The sequence below is a fragment of the Balaenoptera borealis genome, assembly GCF_965194805.1.
Source record: "Balaenoptera borealis genome assembly, chromosome: 9".
Taxonomy (NCBI): Eukaryota; Metazoa; Chordata; class Mammalia; order Artiodactyla; family Balaenopteridae; genus Balaenoptera; species Balaenoptera borealis.
The window spans coordinates 30,977,572-30,998,095 of NC_138873.1; the positions used below are offsets into that span (position 1 = coordinate 30,977,572).

Genomic DNA, 20,524 nt, shown 5'->3' on the forward strand with positions numbered 1-20,524 from the left:
ATCACTTATGCTAAGAACTGTACCTGCACAGAAAAGATGACATTATATCTCGTAGATGTCAAAGTCATCAGAAACAGTTTGTTCTTACCTAGGATTTCAATCCAATCCACTGGGGCTGATGAAAGATACAAATCATTTGCATAAAGGAGCCTTTAGAACAGCACTGAAACATGTTGGGGATCGTTTGAATGTAGTAAAAGTGGGAGGTTAAGTTATTCATTTCATTTCCATTCGTAATTATATGTTGGTTGAAGCATTTCTCCTGTTTGGCAATCCCTGAAAGAGCTTTAACGTTCCAAGGCAGCAGAACTCTAATTCTCCCCAAGTGAGGAGTCTCTATGAACTTATAGCCTAAGCTTCTTTAGAGGGATTGCTAGAATTAGATTAGCCTATGCGGATCAAGAAGGGAGTCCAAACAGAAACCCGGAAGGCCAGAAAGAGGAAGTTGCTAAGTGCCTTAAGTGAGTGTTTCCCCATGGAAAAGTAGCCAAAGCTACTTTAGAAAATCAGGAGACTTCAGCACAATAAAGTCTCATGTATTATTATTGGGTAACATCACTCAATTGTTTGGGCTGTAAAAATTAGTGTCAAACATGAAAACAACTCTAACAAATACACAAATAAAACTTCAAGCTGTTCAGCAGCTGCTCTTGGGCAAGAATTGTCTAGATTGGAGACTGCCATTCATGCAGAGTGAATTGAATACTTAATATGAGTCAGAAAATATGTAAAGTGATGGTGCACAGATATGAAAAAGACACATGAAACAGGGCAGACACACAAAAGGATAACTGATATAGTAAGGTAAGTTCCAAGACAGAGAGTGGCATAAAAGCCATCCTAAGAATAGTGCCTTTGGGAAGAAATTCTGAACAGAAATCAGGCCTAAACTAAGTTTTGCACGATGAGTAGGAATTGGCCAGTTTAAGAAGGAATGGGATGGGTATTCCAGGTAAAAAGCAGAATATCCAAAATAACATGTGTACAGTTAAACTATAAGTAATATTACAAATTGCGTCTAGTAGTACTACAAATTGGGAAATAAAGGTTGGTAGGTAATGAGGGAGAGAGAACTAGGTGAAGACAAATGTGTCTTTATTGAAAAAAAAGAACTCTTGCAAATCAGAAAGGGTAGATAGTCCAATTTTAAAGATGGTCAAAAGATTTGAATAGGCACATTACAAAAATGGATACCTGAATATTCGTGAAACTTAGGACTGTTTGGTTGCCTCATTAGTAATCACGGAAATGCAAACAAACTTTTATAAAGAACTTGGACTTTATCCTCTAGATAATGGTAAGACACTGAATAATTTTTACAGAAAACCAAGAAAAAAAAAAAAATCAGGCAATAGAAATAGATCCACAGAGCATCCAGACAACACATTAGTTTGTATGAAAATATAAAGGGCCAAGAATAGCCAGAATATTCCTGGGAAAAAATGTTGGAGGACTTATTTTATCAGATTTTATGGCATATTATGAAGCAACAGTAATAAAGACAAAGCGTAATGATAGATAAATAGAGCAGTGAAACAAACCAGAGGGTCCAGGAATAAACACACATATATGGTCACTATGCTTTTGATAAAGGTGGCACTGCCAAGCAGAGGGCAATGTACCATCTCTCAGTAAATGGTACGGGGTCATCTGGGTGTGCATATGGAAAAAGAAAATAAAATTTGACTCCTGCCTCACATCACATACAAAGATCAACTTTAGGTATTTGGTAGAGTTAAATATGAAAGGTAAAACAATAAATGTTCCAGAAGAAAACATAAAAAAAAATATCTTCACGATGTGGCACAGGCAAAGATTTCTTAAACAGGACTCATAAGGCACTAGTCCTAAAGAAAACAGTTGATAAATTGGATTACATTAAAATTAGAAATTTCTCTTCATCAAAAGACTATGAAGAGAGTGCAAAGGCAAATATATGTATATCTGCATCTACATCAACATCTGTCTATTCCACAAATGATCTAATATCAGAATATATAAAGAACTCTTACAAATCAGAAAAAAAGGCAGTGAGCCTAATTTATAAAATAAGTTGGCGCATTAAAAAAATGGATATCTGAATACCCAAGAAACACATGAATAATTGATTGCCTCAACAATAATCAGTGAAATGCAAAGTAAAAGCACAATGAGAGCATTGGACACCCACCAGACTAGGTAAACTTAGAAAGACTGACAATACCAAATGTAGGCAAAGTTACAGAACTGATTCTCAAACACTGATGGCAGGAATATAAACTGGTGAGACCACTTTGGAGGACTCTTTGGTAGTAACCACCAAAACTGAATGGAGTATACTCTGTGACCTAACAATTTCACCGCTAGATGTCAATTTTCTCAACAGAAATGCATGAAATCATCCCCAAAATAAATGTTCAGAGCATCATTATTTCTAATAGTCACAGGCAGAAACTGTTCAAAATGCCCACTAACAGTAAAATGGATAAATAAATTATGGTCCATTCACATAATGGAATACCACACAGTGATGAGAATGACTATTCCATAACTACATGCAAACTTATAGATGAATTTCACAAACATAATAATAAAGAAACAAAGCTAGGCAAAAAGAATATTCCACATGATGTCATTTTCACAAAATATAAAAGTAGGCAAAACTAATATATGTTGCTAGCGATCAGGATAGTAATTATCCTTGGGGGTAAGTAGTGACTAGAAGGTGTCAAAAAGTGGAATTCTTGTGGGTGTTGATGATATTCTGCTTTTTATCCTAGTAGGGGTTATACAGATATATTTAGTTGATGAAAATTACTCTTCTGTACACTCATAGGCACCATTCTGTATATTTTGTATATTTGATTCAACATAAAGGCTAAAATGCACCTAGAAGAGTCAGACAGGTAAAGTAAATGAGAGAATTGGGTTTGGTGTAAATAAAGGATGCTTTGGTCTTAATAGCATCTCAGATTGTCTTCTTTTGACAGACATATTTGCATATTACACATCTGAGAATATTCTTTATTTTTAAAAAATTGAATGTGGGCGCTCCTCCTCATTAGGGAGGGTGTCCACACCCTTTCTCTCCGGGTGTGCATCTCTGCCTTGCTTCTGTCTTAACTAAACATACTGTTTCTCTGTGTGCTCTCCCACTTGTTGCTGTGCTATGTCTCTAATGATAAACTTTGTACCTGTTTTTACAGTTTTTACCTCTATGAGAAATGCATTTTTCACTGGGGGCAAGAGCTAGCAGGGGTGGTGGCTAGGATTCCTGGTTTTCATCCAGGCGACCCAGGTTCAATTCCTGGGCAGGGAATGAAGATCTCGCTTCATGCCACCACTCACTGCTGCCTCTCCAAGATAAAAAAGACAAGCCACAAACTGGGAGAAAAATACTTGTAAACCACATATCCAGTAAAGGACTTGGACTCAAAATGCACAAAGACCTCTAAAACAACCCCATTTTAAAAATGGGTAAGGGGCTTCCCTGGTGGCGCAGTGGTTGAGAATCTGCCTGCCAATGCAGGGGACACGGGTTCGAGCCCTGGTCTGGGAAGATCCCACATGCCACGGAGCAACTGGGCCCGTGAGCCACAATTACTGAGCCTGCGCGTCTGGAGCCTGTGCTCCGCAACAAGAGAGGCCGCGATGGTGAGAGGCCCACGCACCGCGATGAAGAGTGGTCCCCACTTGCCGCAACTAGAGAAAGCCCTCGCACAGAAACGAAGACCCAACACAGTCATAAATAAATTAATTAATTAATTAAAAAAAAAAAATTGAATGTGCTATTGGTACACCTAACAGTATTGCCTAATCGAACTAACATAATGTTAAATCAGACATAGAATTACTGTATAATTCCATGTATATAAAGTTCAAAAACAGGCAAAACCTAATCTATGGTATTAAAAGGCAGTTTGAGAGAGAATATTTAGGATGCTGTTAATATTCTATTGATTGGGTAGTGATTACATGTGTTTATTTTGTGATAACTCACTTATGATTTGTGCACTTTTCAGTATATGTCCATAAAATTATATTAAAACACAAAAATATAGAATATATCCTGGAAGAGAGTTGGTAAAGGATATAATATTGCTATTTAGAACTGAAAAAAAAAAAAGTAGGAAACTGGCAGAAAATAAAGGCAGAAGATCTGACCCACTAAAAAGAATACTGCTGGGCTCATTACATTGTGTCTGCCCAAGGTCATCCACTGACACTCAACCAACTAGACTATGATAAAATTCAGTCCCATTCATAGTTGTAGAATATCAGCTCAGTGCATTCTTCTGGGGGAAATTCCTGAGCTTCAAAGAGCCTTCTTTGGGAAATGTGCAGAGTAAACTCAAATTTTACACGTAGGATCTTTTCCAACTATTTGCAGTCTGCTTCAAAACACTGAATAAACATAGTTCGTACCCAGAGGATTTTGTTTTCTAGCTGAATTTCGATCTTCAGAATTAGCAATATATATGTACCAAAGTTACCAATACACCCTAGACATTTTGCCATACAACTGTAGCCTGGAATTCCAAAGTATTATATATTCCATCCTGGTTTGGCTAATTTTTATCCTTTTTTTCCCCTAAATTAATGTTTTTGCTCTTGTTATTTGTTTGCTCCTAACCTTTGAGGGGCTCTGGTAACTTGCCTCCAAATAAGCAGCTCCAGCATAGATTGTGACTTCTGAGGTCAGTATATGCTGCTATTGATCTTCAGCAGTCCCCAGTGTGGCTGAATCTTTTGGAACCATGCTTCATATAATCACAAATAACTTCTGCACTTTGCCTGCTTGTGTGTGTCCTCCTTCAGAGTGTGACAGCTACTTGGAGGTACCACTAGCTTACATCCTTCTTATATTTTCACCTTGGAAGTCAGAGCAAAGACACAGCCAGGGACAATGCACTTTTTGCAGCCCAAGGTGGAGAGTGGAGGTCTCCTTATGTAATTATTTTCTTAATGTATCACTCATAATACGTTCGATAAAGCCATTACCTTAAGCCTTCCTTGAAGTGGGGCAAATCAAGCAGTTGCACAGTGCCCTGCTTTGGAGACCTTGCCCGCTGGTTGCTAGTTTCTGACTATCCTTTTCTGGCAGAAGGGGGCCCAAGTAGGGACCAGGACCAGAATAGCAGGAAGCATGAGTCATGTCCAGGAGGGGGGCCAGAGGCTGAAGTTGGGGTAGCACATGTGAAAAATGTCATCGATTCAAGTGACGAGACAGAGGAAGCTGAGATATGCAGATATATCATGAAACAGGGAAATCAGAAATGACGAGGGGAGTAGACAAACCGAAAGTGATCTCAATTGTTAGTTAACAAACATGCTGTGAATTAGGATCATGAAGAATTAAGAAAACACTGATACTAAGTTCTCATCAAGACCTACCAAATGAGCATCTTCAGAATGGGGCCCAAGCATCTGTCTTTTTTCATAGCTCCCCATGTATTTCTGATTTCTGATGGCTATGGAGCTGCATAGGAGACCACTGCTCTGCAGAAATTTGGAGACAGAAATGGGGCTTTCTTTAGCTTTCTACAAAACTCCAGCATAGATCACTCAAGGATACTAGGGTTGTTTAAAGGGGCTGGAGTGAGGTGAACAGGTTGTAATTCAGGAAAGTGTCATCAAGGGAGAGTATCTGCTTCACAAATAAGAAGGGAAGCTAATTTAGTGCAAACCTCCTGTCATGGGAATGAATTGGGAATGTTGCTTGTCTTTTCAAAAACTCTGGGAATCTTCTTAGTAGCTCTTTTCTTCCCAATGGAAAAGATACTTCAGATGAAACATTTAGGAAGCAAAACGGAATGACAATATGCATTCCCACCATAAGCTGAATACTTGGTCCTCTTTGGTTACTGTCACAGAGGGCGGTACTTGCATTTTCAAACTTAGAGGGAGGAGAATGAACTAGTGTCAGGAGCAGCTGGATTTGCACTGGCCTCTGTGGAGGTACAAAGGGAGCCCCATTGGGAGCTCTGAAGACCAAAAAAGGAGGAAGTTGCTGAGTCTCCTATTTAGGAGCAGAAAAAAGCATTAAGACCTGGTTACCTAGCAATGTGTGCTCAGCAAATCGCAAATGCTTCTTGGGTTGACAGCACAACACAAAGTGCCCGAACCAGGACACTGGGCTTGTTCAAAGAGTGTGCTTGCGTGTCCTTGACTCTCCCTCTTCCAAGTCTGGCATTGTGTCTGTACTATTGTCTGCTTCACACAAACCAGATTTGAGGGATCTGAGGTAAGTCATTGACCGGAGTGTTTCCTCAGCTCCTGAGGAATGTTTACTGAGGTGTGGTGTTTTTCAAAGCCTTTAATAAGAAGTACGCCATGTCCTCTGTACCTCTAGTTTTCTAAACGTGTGTAGAGGACACACTGTTTTTGCTACTTTGCTAGCATTCCAAAACATTCTTGTCGCTGTGAATTCCATGGCATCCTCTAAGTGTGGACAGTATGAGCAAGACTTTGTGCTGCAATACTGTATTCAGGTTTTCCAAAGAAGAGGACCCTGACTCTATAGACATCTGAAAACATCAAAGGGATAAAACTGAAATCTTGAAAAAGGCAATGTGGATGAGAATAAAAGTACAAATTTTGTTTGCCTTCAGGACTCTAAGAAACAGAAAAAAAAAGTTTTCTTTAATATGTTCTTTATGCCATTTTGAACCATCCTGAAATGCATTGCAATAATTTAGTTAGGCCACAAAACATTGTATCAGAAAGCAAGCTTTAGGTTTAATGATATAAATATGTGTTTTCCTGATGCAAGTACTGAAACTTTACTGATTTTACTACTAAGTGTCACCCTCTTTGACACAGAAAATGTTCTCTCCTTGCAGAACAACTAGACTGGTACAAGGCCTTTATTTTCCACTGAATGAAACAATATGGAAGTGCATTTCACCTGGATGACATCAAGTAGAATATGAGACAGAGCAGAGAAGGAAAAGCACTTCATTTTTGTCTCTGTAAGTTGAGAGATGGAGGTTTACCAAGAATCCACAGGGAAGAAGTTTCTCAAGCAACCTAAGAACAGTGTGCAGCCTCTACTAAAATGCTCCCCAACTTTGAAGGACATGAGAAATTCTGAACCCTGACTTGAGGGTGCCCGATATTTTGAAAAGGACTAGTTTGCATCCTGATTTTGGATTTCTTTTCAGAGCACCCCGCAGTTGCATTCCATGCATCGTTTTCCAGAATGGGGCAGCATGGTGCACTGTGATTTAGATGTTAGTAAGTATTATTGTCTGCAGAAATATGTAGGGGAAGCTTGCGCACACACAGTGTCTGTAGGAGCTACTACAGTCAAGGGGTTGGAGGTGTCATCATCCAGTATCTTTTTAGAAAAAAAAGGCAGAGCCCTAATTTTTGAAAGGGACAACTCTGGACATCATTGTTTTAGAGAATGGGCGTTGAATAGCAAATTACAGAAATCGCCTTAAAATAAAAGGACAGTAACTTTAGAACTTAAATATCAAAATATGAAAGCGAAGAGAATCATCTGTAAAGAAAAGTACTTGAATTTCTCAAAAATTAGATAATTAGAAGATATAGAAAAATTCAAGAAGGTAGTTTGTTGTAAAAAAAACCCACATATTTATTAAAAAGGCAAAATATTCTAAATGGGTCTATTTACAGAAAAAAGTTTTAAAATACACGCATCTATTAAATTGACATCATCAAGGACATTTCATCCATTACTCATTAGAGCCCAGTGTCAATGTACTGTAAGATTTTTAAAGGTCTACAAAAATAATTGAAACCTGGGAAAAAAAAGTATTGGTTCCAAACTGCAAAATGAAAGCTGCAAAATGGAAATTAATAAATAATTAAATGTCTACAAAAAAAATAACATTACATCAACTAGTCAACTTCAACTCTACTCTTATAGCTGCAGTATAAATTATATTTAATGTGGGATATGGGTGGATTTTAATTTGTGTGATATATTATACATGCAGGGCAGCCAAAAGTATGATAACAAGGCCCTCAAAACAGCCCTGAATAACATCAACATGATCAAAATGGCAATCTGTTTTCCTAAAGGCACTTAAAGTTAAACAAGGGAAAATAGGAGAATTAGAAATGGCAGTGTTAAGTACGAAAACAGTAGGCCTTGGAGAGAATAATGCCACCCCTCCCAAGAACAAGCAATGCACCCTGAAATCCTCACCTCCATTCTTCTTAATTCAGGCACTATCTTGTCTTATAGCAGTTTCCGCCCCCCCATCCCTGCCCCCGCCCTCGGGTTGGGGGGGGCAGTCATTTTTAAAGACTGAGTTTTCCTTAGAAGAGGTAAATAGGCCATTTACACCTCATTGTGTACCCTGCTCAGAGAATTTAGAAAATCAGTTAGCTGCTGTTCCCAGAGGGGTGATATCTAGTGAGAATGTGGGGTGGTAGGGGTGTGGGGTGAAGGTGAAGGCAGGCTGCATTCTGAGCAGGGCAGGTCTGGCTGAGATGTACAATTAGTGATGTTTGGGATATAATACACTGGGTGGGGCAATTTACTTTGGTACCAATCCTGGATTTTGATAGCCTCACCTGATCTTTCTCATTGAAGGAAAATGATTCACTGCTTAGTATCTTCTAACCACCGAACAAATACAGTAACACAGCAGTGGATATCCTAGCAATGTAATCTACAGTCAATGGATATAAAGAGAAAGACCAAAATACTATATTTTCCTTAAAAAGTGCTTCTTTAAAGCCTTTGTGAAATCTCTCTCTCTCTCCCCCTTCCCCCCCACCCTGGCAACACACACACACAGAAATTATGTCAAATTATGTGGTGTTAGTTGTCAGATCAGGACCTATAAACTAAGCTGGGAAAACTAGGATTGGGGTTCAGAGGCAATTTAAATTTATTTTTCATATTTGCCTGTTTAAAAAGCTGATTACTTGGACAGACTCATTCCTATTACCCTAAAGTCTTTAGAAGCAGCTCTTTAATTAAACTTTACCTAAAACAAAAAACAGAAAACCCCCAAAACAACCAGTCCCTGTCATTTCTCTTAGATGAATGAAACCATATGATTTTCACTGAGAGAATATAGAGAAAATATTGGGGTTTTTGTACATGGTTTTTGAAAATTTACTTAATTTTATATGAAATGAATACCTACCTGTTATAAACTATTCAAATAGTACAGAAAGTAAAAGTAAAAGTAAAAGTAAAAGTTCCCCTGTCCCAGTTTCTTCATCCTCTCTTATCCCATCCCCCGGATGTACACAATCATTTCTTGTGTTCTATACATTTATTCTCCATTGTTGAGGAGATAACACAGACTTCTGCTTCTGATAAACAGCAATACAGCCGTATCCGGAATAAATTAGAACAATTTTCTCTATACCCCATACTTTTCCTCTGAGTTGGGTTTTCTCAGGATGTTGAAGTACACCCTATAGTAGGTGGTATTTTTCTGTATATAATGTAACCGTCTCTTTTGACTTAGCAATTGGGAATCTATCCCATAGGAATACTCACATCTGTACAAAAGACATGTGCAAGATTAGTGCAGCGTTGTTTGAAACAGTGAAAATTTGTTCTATCAATAGAGACAAGGTCCCTAAGGAGTCATTAAAAGGATGAGATAAACTTATATGTGCTGATACGGAAATATATTTTGTATGATGATGAAAACAAACACAAAAACCCATGATCTATTAAGTGCCAAAAGCAAATAACTGTGTATGATGATTACACACATACATACAACATACAGACACATACAAATGCATACACACAAAATGAACCTATTTTATTATTGTTATTCCCAAACTTTGCTATGCATTTACATATATATGCAATATAAATATAATATATCCTATGAAATGAATGCCAGGGAACGACTTAAAGGTGCCTAATCTTAGTACTAGAAACAGTTGTTTTATATATATTTCACCCTTTTGATGAACCTAAAAGAATGGCTTTGTTTTATCCTATAAGAGTCAGGAGGGCAGGGATTTCTGTCTCTTTTATTCACTGCTAATTTCTGCACCTGGAACATGGTGAGTTCTCGACAAAAATGTATCTAGTGAAGAAACAAAATGCATTGTTTTTTGCAGTATTGCAAAATACTGCTCCATTTTGGGAAAACTACATATAATAAATGCTTGATTGATTAGTCCCAAAGAAAAGATGGAAAGAAATAGGAAAATAAGACTCTATTTATAAAAAGAAATCTATAAAAAGAAATGGAGGGGGTCAGAATGGCAAAGAGATGGAGGGGTCATCCTACAGGGAGAGGAGTAGAAGGAGAAACCCAGAGGGGAGACTATTTAGAGGAAATAGTCTCTGCTTTAGGAAAACAGAGAGCTGGTCTGTACTACCCTTTCCCAAAGGGGAGACTTACAATTAATGGGCTCTGTGTTCACACTCTTCCAAATACCAAGAATATTATGAAAAGGATGCAGCAGTATGTTAGTGACAAGATTCAGAAAGACAACATTGGCACTGCAGAACAGTTTCAATATTGGGGGAAAAAAGTGGTCCAGGGAACAATGTTTATATTTGTTTAAATATGGCTTTTGGTTCCAGTTGTTGGTGAACCCAAATTATATATTTTCCTTCTTCCTCTTGTGATGCTAAATGACTTTCTTTAGTTTTTGAATGAGGAACTCATACTTGAGTTATCACTGAAGAATTTAAAGCTTAAGTCGGTTTAATTAACATATATTTAAAGGGGCAGATGCAGATATGAATAAAACTCACCATAATTCATTTCTATTTTCTATGATGGTTATTGACTTAAAGTTTAATCTGTTATTTATGAATAGATTAGACTGTTTATCCTTTATGAACCACTTAGTTCCTTGTAGGCCACTTTCTCCTATGACTAATTAAACTTACTTTATACAGTTGAAATCTGTACATGTGTGATCTCTTAGACCTCTTTAGGTTACGTATTTCACAATTATTTGCTTTAATTCTTTTTTTTTTTTTTTCGGAACATGAGTTTTATTCCTGATAAGATCAAAGGTACAGGGCTTGTGCAACCAAATATTCTCACAAAGATATACAGTGTTGAAGAACAAAAGCTTACACTTTGTAAATACGAGATACATCTAAGTTATATTTAGCTATTAAGATATATAAAAACTGACCATTTGTGTGTGTGGGTTTATCTCTGGGCTTTCTATCCTGTTCCACTGATCTCTATTTCTGTTTCTGTGACAGTACCATACTGTCTTGATTACTGTAGCTTTGTAGTATAGTCTGAAGTCAGGGAGCCTGATTCCTCCAGCTCCGTTTTTCTTTCTCAAGACTGCTTTGGCTATTCAGGGTTTTTTGTGTTTCCATACAAATTGTGCAATTTTCTGTTCTAGTTCTGTGAAAAATGCCATTGGTAGTTTCATAGGGATTGCACTGAATCTGTAGATTGCTTTGGGTAGTATAGTCATTTTCACAATGTTGATTCTTCCAATCCAAGAACATGGTATATCTCTCCATCTGTTTGTATCATCTTTAATTTCTTTCATCAGTGTCTTATAGTTTTCTGCATATAGGTCTTTTGTCTCCTTAGGGAGGTTTATTCCTAGGTATTTTATTCTTTTTTGTTGCAATGGTAAATGGGAGTGTTTCCTAAATTTCTCTTTCAGATTTTTCATCATTAGTGTATAGGAATGCAAGAGAATATACAATGGAGAAAAGACAGCCTCTTCAATAAGTGGTGGTGGGAAAACTGGACAGCTACATGTAAAAGAATGAAATTAGAACACTCCCTAACACCATACACAAAAATAAACTCAAAATGGATTACAGACCTAAATGTAAGGCCAGACACTATAAAACTCTTAGAGGAAAACATAGGCAGAACACTCTATGACATAAATCACAGCTAGATTCTTTAGGATCCACCTCCTAGAGAAATAGAAATAAAAACAAAAATAAACAAATGGGACCTAATGAAACTTAAAAGCTTTTGCACAGCAAAGGAAAATGTAAACAAGATGAAAAGACAACCCTCAGAATGGGAGAAAATATTTGCAAATGAAGCAACTGACAAAGGATTAATCTCCAAAATTTACAAGCAGCTCATGCAGGTCAATATCTAAAAAACAAACAACCCAATCCAAAAATGGGCAGAAGACCTAAATAGACATTTCTCCAAAGAAAATATACAGATTGCCAACAAACACATGAAAGGATGCTCAACATCACTAATCATCAGAGAAATGCAAATCAAAACTACAATGAGGTATGACCTCACACCAGTCAGAATGGCCATCACCAAAAAATCTACAAATAATAAATGCTGGAGAGGGTTTGGAGAAAAGGGAACCCTCTTGCACTGTTGGTGGGAATGTAAATTGATACAGCCACTATGGAGAACAGTATGGAGGTTCCTTTAAAAACTAAAAATTGAACTACCATATGACCCAGCAATCCCACTACTGGGCATATACCCTGAGAAAACCATAATTCAAAAAGAGTCATGTACCACAATGTTCACTGCAGCTCTATTTACAATAGCCAGGACATGGAAGCAACCTAAGTGTCCATCGACAGATGACTGGATAAAGAAGATGTGGCACATATATACAATGGAATATTACTCAGCCATAAAAAGAAACGTAATTGAGTTATTTGTAGTGAGGTGGGTGGACCTAGAGTCTGTCATACAGACTGAAGTAAGTCAGAAAGAGAAAAACAAATACCGTATGCTAACATATATATGGAATCTAAAAAAAAAAAAAAAAAAGGTTATGAAGAACCTAGGGGCAGGACAGGAATAAAGATGCAAACCTACTAGAGAATGGACTTGAGGACACGGGGAGGGGGAAGGGTAAGCTGGGACAAAGTGAGAGAGTGGCATGGACATATATACACTACCAAATGTAAAATCGATAGCTAGTGGGAAGCAGCCACATAGCACAGGGAGATCAGCTCGGTGCTTTGTGACCACCTATAGGCGTGGGATAGGGAGGGTGGGAGGGAGGGAGACACAAGAGGGAGGAGATATGGGGATATATGTATATGTACAGATGATTCACTTTGTTATAAAGCAGAAACTAAAATACCATTGTAAAGCAATTATACTCCAAAAAAGATGTTAAAAAAAAGATATATAAACACTAAAGAAGTAATATATTAGACTTGGAAATGCGATTCTCTATGGCTAACCTAACTATACATCCCATCTCTCCAGGACAGTTCCTCCTTACTCCTGTTGTCCTGGTATAACTGTTAATAGGATCTTTCAATCTGTCCATGTTTGAAAATGTTACACTGCAATCCTATAATACAGAAAAAATGGTTGGCCTTATATCAAATTTGTCTTTATTCTCTTCTACTCCACATAGTATATTTATTTTCAGATGCCAAAATTACGGGATATTGATTGGATAATGATCAAAAGGATAATGATATCTGAATTTCCCCAGGATTTGGAGGGACACCCAATTTAAGCTGAACTACAGTAGGGTCCCAACTGTGACATGGCAAAAATTCAGAACTATTTTAGGTTGTGCCTTTGTAGAAAGAGAGTTGCTTGCTGTTTGGACTTCTTATTGAAATGAGACAGTACGTACTTCTCCCCACCTCTGCTTCTTCCCAATTCCCCAATTCCCCTGATTGGGGTAAACAGCATTATAACAAGGAAACTGCTGGTCTACCACCTGCAAATCAAAACGGATAAACTAAAATTCCAATGTAGTGAAATAATTGGGGCTTTTTCTTGAGACAGCTTTTAACCTGCACAAAAAAATCAGTTCAATACTTTGATAAACTTGGAGTCTAAACAACTTCAGTCCTATGTAGCTTTCTGAGCTTATCACTCTACCATTACTTATTCTGTCATTCAATGAGCTCACTTCTCTAATATTCTTAAGAAGGCTTTGACATTCCCAGGATTTTTTTTCTTTTTCTACTTCATAATCACTTTCCAGCTCCAATCTTTTATTTGGATGCTAAGTTAACTGACTGACATGCTTGAATTAGGTTGGAGGCATGTGTATTAAAGGCAAGAAAGATGTTAACTAAATTGGAATGCACCATAAAAGGTGGCTCTGTGTTTTTTAAGAAATGGTAGTAGTGATGGGAGTAGTTTTGTTTTTTGTTTTTTGTCTTATTTATTTTTAAGCTACTATCAGGGCTCAGATGTGATGTGGTGTGCTGGAAAGGAACTTCTTCCTTTTCATAAGCATTCAGGAAGCATTTGACATTCCTGTACAAATATTTAAAACTAAACATTCTTCGAGTTAAAATGACATTGTTGTATTAATATCCTTTAGAATGTTTATTTCAGCATTTTAAATTTCAATCATAAGTAGTTTAAAAATCATTGACTCCTACTTTATTTCCCTTCCCAAATATGCTGTGCATTTTATTTGATTTGTAAGTGTCTTCACATATAATTCTAACTTCAAATAGACCTAATCTCCCCCTGCCCATATTCTCACTGGCTACTGGAAGCATCTCACCAATGCAGTCTTGGTTGGGTCATCTTTGATACTTTCACTTCTATAGCAAGTCTGGCTGCTGGTCATCTGCGTCCAAGCTTCTCCTCCTATATGTCTCTTTGTCTCTGGCCTCTTCCCTACATTTATGGCAAACTCCCAGGTTTAACATGTGATATCCTTCTGATATTCTTCCTCAATGCTGCAATGACAAGGTGTCCCAATATGGTCTAGCTGGAGTAAAAACACCTTGTTTTAATGTGAGGTCTTCTCAAAAGGGCTTCCCACACTTTCTTGTGCTATGTAACCACACCACAAAAGCTGGACTAAAAGCAAGGGAGAGGGCTTCCCTGGTGGTGCAGTGGTTGAGAATCTGCCTGCTAATGCAGGGGACACGGGTTCGAGCCCTGGTCTGGGAAGATCCCACATTCCGCGGAGCGGCTGGGCCCGTGAGCCACAATTACTGAGCCTGCGTGTCTGGAGCCTGTGCTCCGCAGCGAGAGAGGCCGCGATAGTGAGAGGCCCGCGCACAGCGATGAAGAGTGGCCCCCACTTGCCACAACTAGTGAAAGCCCTCGCACAGAAACGAAGACCCAACATAGCCATAATTTAAAAATAAATAAATAAATAAAAAATTAAAAAAAAAATAAAAAAAGTTTAAAAGCAAGGGAGAAATGTCGGCAGCCTAGGAGCTACAGTTATAAGCCAGTAGAGCTGTTGTGTGAACCTGCCCTCTCAATCCAGATTGAGAGACATCATTCCCAGGCTCTGTCCTGATTCTGGTCTTGCTGGTTTCTTTTTTCCTCCATCTGAAATTAGAAGCTTAATCCATGGCTATGTTCTCAAACTCTACTCTGAACTGACTTCAAGTCTAAATGCTGCTCCCAGCCACCTTCTCACACTCAAAACCCTACTGTGTTGTTCATTTGGCCTGATATTACATATCTCTTATCTTCATTCATATTCAAGACTCACATCAATGAAAAGAACACTTTCAGAGCCCTCTGACAACAGCCGTCTCTGGCTTAATCTAATCAAGCCATTCATGATTGCTGAAACTCTCACACTTGCCCTTCTTATGTAGTCTTTTCCCTTGGTAATCACCAGTGTTATCCTAAAACACAATACATGGGAAAAAATAGAAAAATAAAAAAGTCCCAATTCTCATTATTCTTTTCTCTTCTTTAATAACCTCTGGTGGTTCCCCATCAATTATAAACAAATTGCCTGCTTTGGTAGAGAAAATTTCTTAAAATCTTATTCCAAAGAAATTTATCAATTTCATCTCTAAACATCAGCGTTTTATAACTATCCCTACATGCCTGTGCACCCTAAATACTAATTAAGCATGACAACTAATATCATTCCTACAATTTATCATGCATTTCAATATCTTCATGCCATTAGTGTTTCTCTTTCATTTATCTGGAAATTCTTTGTACTCATCTTAGGTCTAGTGAGCTCTATTCATCCTCTATAGACCAATTAAATGGTCACTTTCTCTAGAAACCCTTCCTTAATCCATCCGGAAGGTAAAAACTGCTTATATACCACTGAGTACAGTGCATTAGTTATTAGTGTTCTCATGATTTCTCAAGCCATTGTCACTTGAGGAAAAGTTTCATGACTGCAAGAGGCATCTCTACCTGCCAAACTAAAAAGAACAAGGAATCAGAATATTGGCTTTAAGCCCACATGATCATTTGTGCTTCAGCCTGCCCAGATCATGACCCTTTCACTAGGTCTACTCTGAAAAACCAAAACCCTAGACAGGAGCAGACCCTTGCAACACAGAAGAAGGCATTGCTGGAGCTATTTGGGGTCCTCAAGGGAATAAGCCTCTTTTTGAAATCCCAGTAGCTACAGAACTCCGTGTCCAAAACCCTTTTTCTACTTTCATCAAGATGACTGACTTCAGTAATAACTGAGACCCTCTCTTGTTAGATTAACAGCTCTGCCTCTACTCTGCTATTTTTGAAGAACTATCTGTTCCTATTTGAGGAGTTGTTTCCAGTCTTCTATACAGTAATCCATTCATTTAGTAAATTGATCATTGGCCAACTGCTAGGCATTCAACAAAACAGATCTAGTGCTTGCCCTCATAGAGTTTTAATATTAGGCAGAAAAAAAATCTTAACCAACCAAAAATTTAAAAATTTCCATTATCATAAGTGCAACAAAAGAGAAGTACAGGCAACTGTGGCTTTGTATATGACAACACCATCTGATACCTTTTGAAGATTAGAGAAAGCTTCCCTGAGGAAGTTCAAATTCATTTAGTACTTGACTCTTTTTGCTCAGCTTGAACCCTAGACCTTGGCCCATCTCTTCATACTTGATATTTCTTCTAAGTTTTATCTCATAAAGTACAGTGGAAAATAATTAAGGCCTTCTCTCATTTGTAAAGATCAGGCATAACTTAATCTTTTTTTATTTTTTGTTTGTTTCATTATTTCCTCTCCTCCTGGTCCATTCTAAATTGTCTCCTTTCTTTCAAATTTTATATCATATTTTTGCTACTTTAGTTCCCTATTAATAAACAAATAAATTAGAAAAGTTAGTTGATTATGCAACATCTTTAAGGGAAGAAAGCATCAGGATAAGGCAGATGTATGTATGTCCACTTACAGTATTATGTTCTGTTGTTCAACCAGTAGGTTTAGGAAGAAATTTCATACTCTCAACATGATGAAATAGCCAGGGTTAGGTTAATGTAACTCTCTTTTTCTTGAGAGTTAAAGGGTATTCAATACCAACATTATTTTCACAAAAAAATACATAGGTTCTAATGTGAGAGGGTTCTGTAACCCAAATCATGCAGCCTAGAAAAGGAAGTGCAAGTGAGTTGGTTGGAAGACACATTCACTCCAACACAGCTAAACTATTTAAACCACATAAAAGTTTAGCTTCTTCAAAGTCCATCACAGTGAAAATCAACACTCACTTCAGGCTTCCCCAGTTCTATGTTCTGTCAAGCTCTTCACATTCCTGTTAACTTTGTTGGAGGATAAGGAGACTTGTGGCCAAATTTACCTTCTGAGGGTAAAAGGGTAGGAACATTTACCCTCTGATTATGAGAATGTGAAATGTGTGTCCAGTTCCTCTTTTTTTTTTTTCTTTTAATATTCTATCATTCTCTTTACATGAAATGTCCAGGATAGGGAAATCTACACTCAACTTCCCTCCTCACCTGGCAAGTGAACTAATTATTGCTGCATCACTAAATGATGGTGAAGTTCTTTTTCTCATAATTTTTAATTAAAAAATTTTTTATTTTATATTGGAGTATAGTTGATTAACAGTGCTGTGTTAGTTTCAGGTGTACAGCAAAGTGAATCAGTTATACATATACATGTATCTATTCTTTTTCAAATTCTTTTCCCATTTAAGTTATTACAGAGTATTGAGCAGAGTTCCCTGTGTTATACAGTAGGTCCTTGTTGGTTATCTATTTTAAATATAGCAGTGTGTACATGTCAGTCCCAAACAGTTCCTCTTAAATCTTTCATTCTGCTTTATTTTCTGTGAATTTTTTAGGAAGATAATCTTTATTTTTTCTAGTTTAAGTTTTCACATAAAAGTATTTCTTAAAAGAGCCTTTCGGTTGAGTGGACATAACTAGTAGCTTAGCTTCTATACCTCCTAAACTGTTTCCTTGGAAATTGTCAGGTTCTCAGTAAAAGATGGCTCCTCTCTTTATCAATCTTGATAAAGTTTACTCAGTCCCCTAAATACATTCTTTGGTCTCAAATTGGAATAATCCTGAGCCAAAGAGAGGCAGACACACCGTTAATAAAAAATGAGGAAGTGATCTGCTTTTAAGGAGTTATCTATGCCCCTAAGGCAACCTGGGAAACCCTTTGCAAATGTTCAGCCTGAACTCCATCAGATGGCTGGTTGCTTCTAAACTGTGAAATCACCCTGCCTGATTTGAAACCAGCAAATGACTAACTTGAACTTTGATCTTTGGTCCAGTCACATGGCTTCCAAGGAAGTATGACTTGAAAGTTCTTTGTGTAATGAGAGGCAATCATGTCTTTTCCATGTAAAACTGGATTTCATTCCATTGGGAAGGGAAATCACAACAGTAATCATGATTTACAGCTTCTACTTTACCTACAAACATCTACTTGTTGTTTTTTTCAGAGTGCTGGCATTTTCTAATGGACACTGTTCCACCTACAACAACACTATCTTAATTTCTTTTGCAGCCTTAAGAAAACTGTTTTATTTATATATTTAAACTGTTCTTATTTTTATCCACATTGAGACCCTTGATAACCTACATACATTCTGTAAATATGATTAACTGTACCTCAGAGTGCTATGATTTCTTTCTGGGAATAACTAGTTATAAGGAACAGAGGATTGAATAGCTTGTTATGTGTGCCATCATCTCAACTAGGTATAAAAGTCTGAATGTAATTTGGAACATATTATTGGGGAGAGAAAAGTTAAAAAAATTAGACATTGTATTAGTTAACTATTGCTCTATCAGAAAACTCAGTGTCTTAAAACAACATGGATTTATTATTTTTCATAATTCTGAATGTTGGCTTGCTGGTTCTTCTGCTTTTGCCTGTGGCTGCATTCATCTAGAGAATTGACTGGGATCATCTTGGAGAAGCTAGACTCTGAGTCCTTATAACATGGTTATCTCAGGGTTCCCATAGGGCCAGCCCCAATGCACAAATGTCTATTAAGCCTCTGCTTATGTCATATTTGCTGATAACCTATTAAGCAGAGCAGGTCACATGTCCAAGCCCAAAGTCAATGTAGAAAGGGTTATATAAGGACATGGATACTAAGAGGCATCATTCACTAGGGCCATTATTGTAACAACCTACCACAAATGGAGGTAACATGAGAACATATTTTATTTTCACAATGAGACAGGCCCCTACAGAATAATGATGTGTGATCTAAATTTATCAGAGTTACACACCTGGAGAGAACATAAACTAATCAATGTGTTGTCAATATGAGAACCAGGATTACTGACTAAAGGGCTATTGATGTAGAACCTACTAGATAAAAAGATATGAATTCTGATATTGAAGGCATACACCAAGTAAAATGTAGAAACAATAGAGATAAATTCACATCTAGACACATTAAAAGGAAACTACATACAGTGTATCAAGGAAAAATATAAAATTCTTTTAAAAAAAGGAAAGAAAAAAGGATTAACTATAAATGAAAAACATTCAGAAAGGACAAATCTTATCAGTAACAATAGATTATATAACATAATGAAGTAATATCTTCTAGGTACTGAGATTAACCTTCAATTAGAATTCTATCCTTAATTAAACTATCATTAATTAAACAGTCATTCAAGAATAAGGGCAACTTTAAAAATTTTTAGACTGTAAAAGCTTAAAGTATTTGCTAGATTCAAATTGATAGGTAAAATTCTATATAATATTTTAAAAGGATGATTATGGGATTGGGTGTTGTGTGAAGAGTTAAAGCATACTGAGATCCATATCATTCACAGGAGAAGTCAGACATTTTGAATAACTTTGAACTTTGTTAGAAAAAATGTATACTTAAATAAGTAGCATCAAATTTAATGGATGTCCACTAAATGAAAAGAAATAGCATTCAAGTCAGCAAAGGAAATAAAGGCACATTTAAAAAAATTTTTTTAATCAAACAAAATGCAGAAAAGAGGAAAAATAAACAAATAAAATGTATGTATGGAAAATAGAATCAAAGTGTGATGTTATAAATCACCAAACATAATAAATGCAAATACATTAAACTAACATATTAAAAGAAGAAATTATTAAATTAATTTTTTAAAAATCCAGCTAACTCTTTTAAGAAACACTAAAACAAAGCACACAGAATTGACAACAGAAGAATACAAAAAAGTTAACAGGCAAATGAAGATGAAAAGTTAATTTAGCAATGTTAATGTGAGATACATTAGAATTTAAGGTAAAAATTAATAGAAAAATCCACATAAAGATACAATAGTGAAGAACTTATATGTGAATGAAGACAAATATGAGAAAAAACTTCAGAAATATAAGGAAAAGTGAACATATCTACAATCAGTGGGAAATTTTAACATACCTCTATCAGAAATATGCAGAAATTAAGCAGATAAAAGCTGATAAAAATTAACACCTTT

At 36.8% G+C, this 20,524-nt stretch overlaps 1 protein-coding gene and 1 long non-coding RNA gene across 14 annotated transcripts in view; one reads left to right on the top strand and one right to left on the bottom strand.

Annotated features, from left to right (window-relative positions):
- Positions 1 to 3,020, top strand: part of LOC309635350 — a 59,789-nt gene extending 56,769 nt beyond the window's left edge. Inside the window, exon 4 of the long non-coding RNA XR_014248794.1 lies at positions 32 to 3,020. This is a non-coding gene — a long non-coding RNA (uncharacterized lncRNA). The remainder of the gene's footprint in view (positions 1 to 31) is intronic.
- The window catches only part of LOC309635344 (uncharacterized protein), a 334,869-nt gene that overhangs the window by 163,298 nt on the left and 151,047 nt on the right, over positions 1 to 20,524 (bottom strand). Inside the window, exon 5 of one of the 13 annotated variants that reach the window (XM_082406397.1) lies at positions 20,467 to 20,520. The exons of 11 other annotated variants lie outside the window; for them this stretch is intronic. In XM_082406397.1, coding sequence (XP_082262523.1) covers positions 20,467 to 20,520 — 54 coding nt within the window. Of the gene's footprint in view, positions 1 to 3,751; positions 5,479 to 20,466; positions 20,521 to 20,524 lie in introns of those variants that run through there. One more of the 13 variants, XM_082406395.1, reaches the window with a different exon arrangement.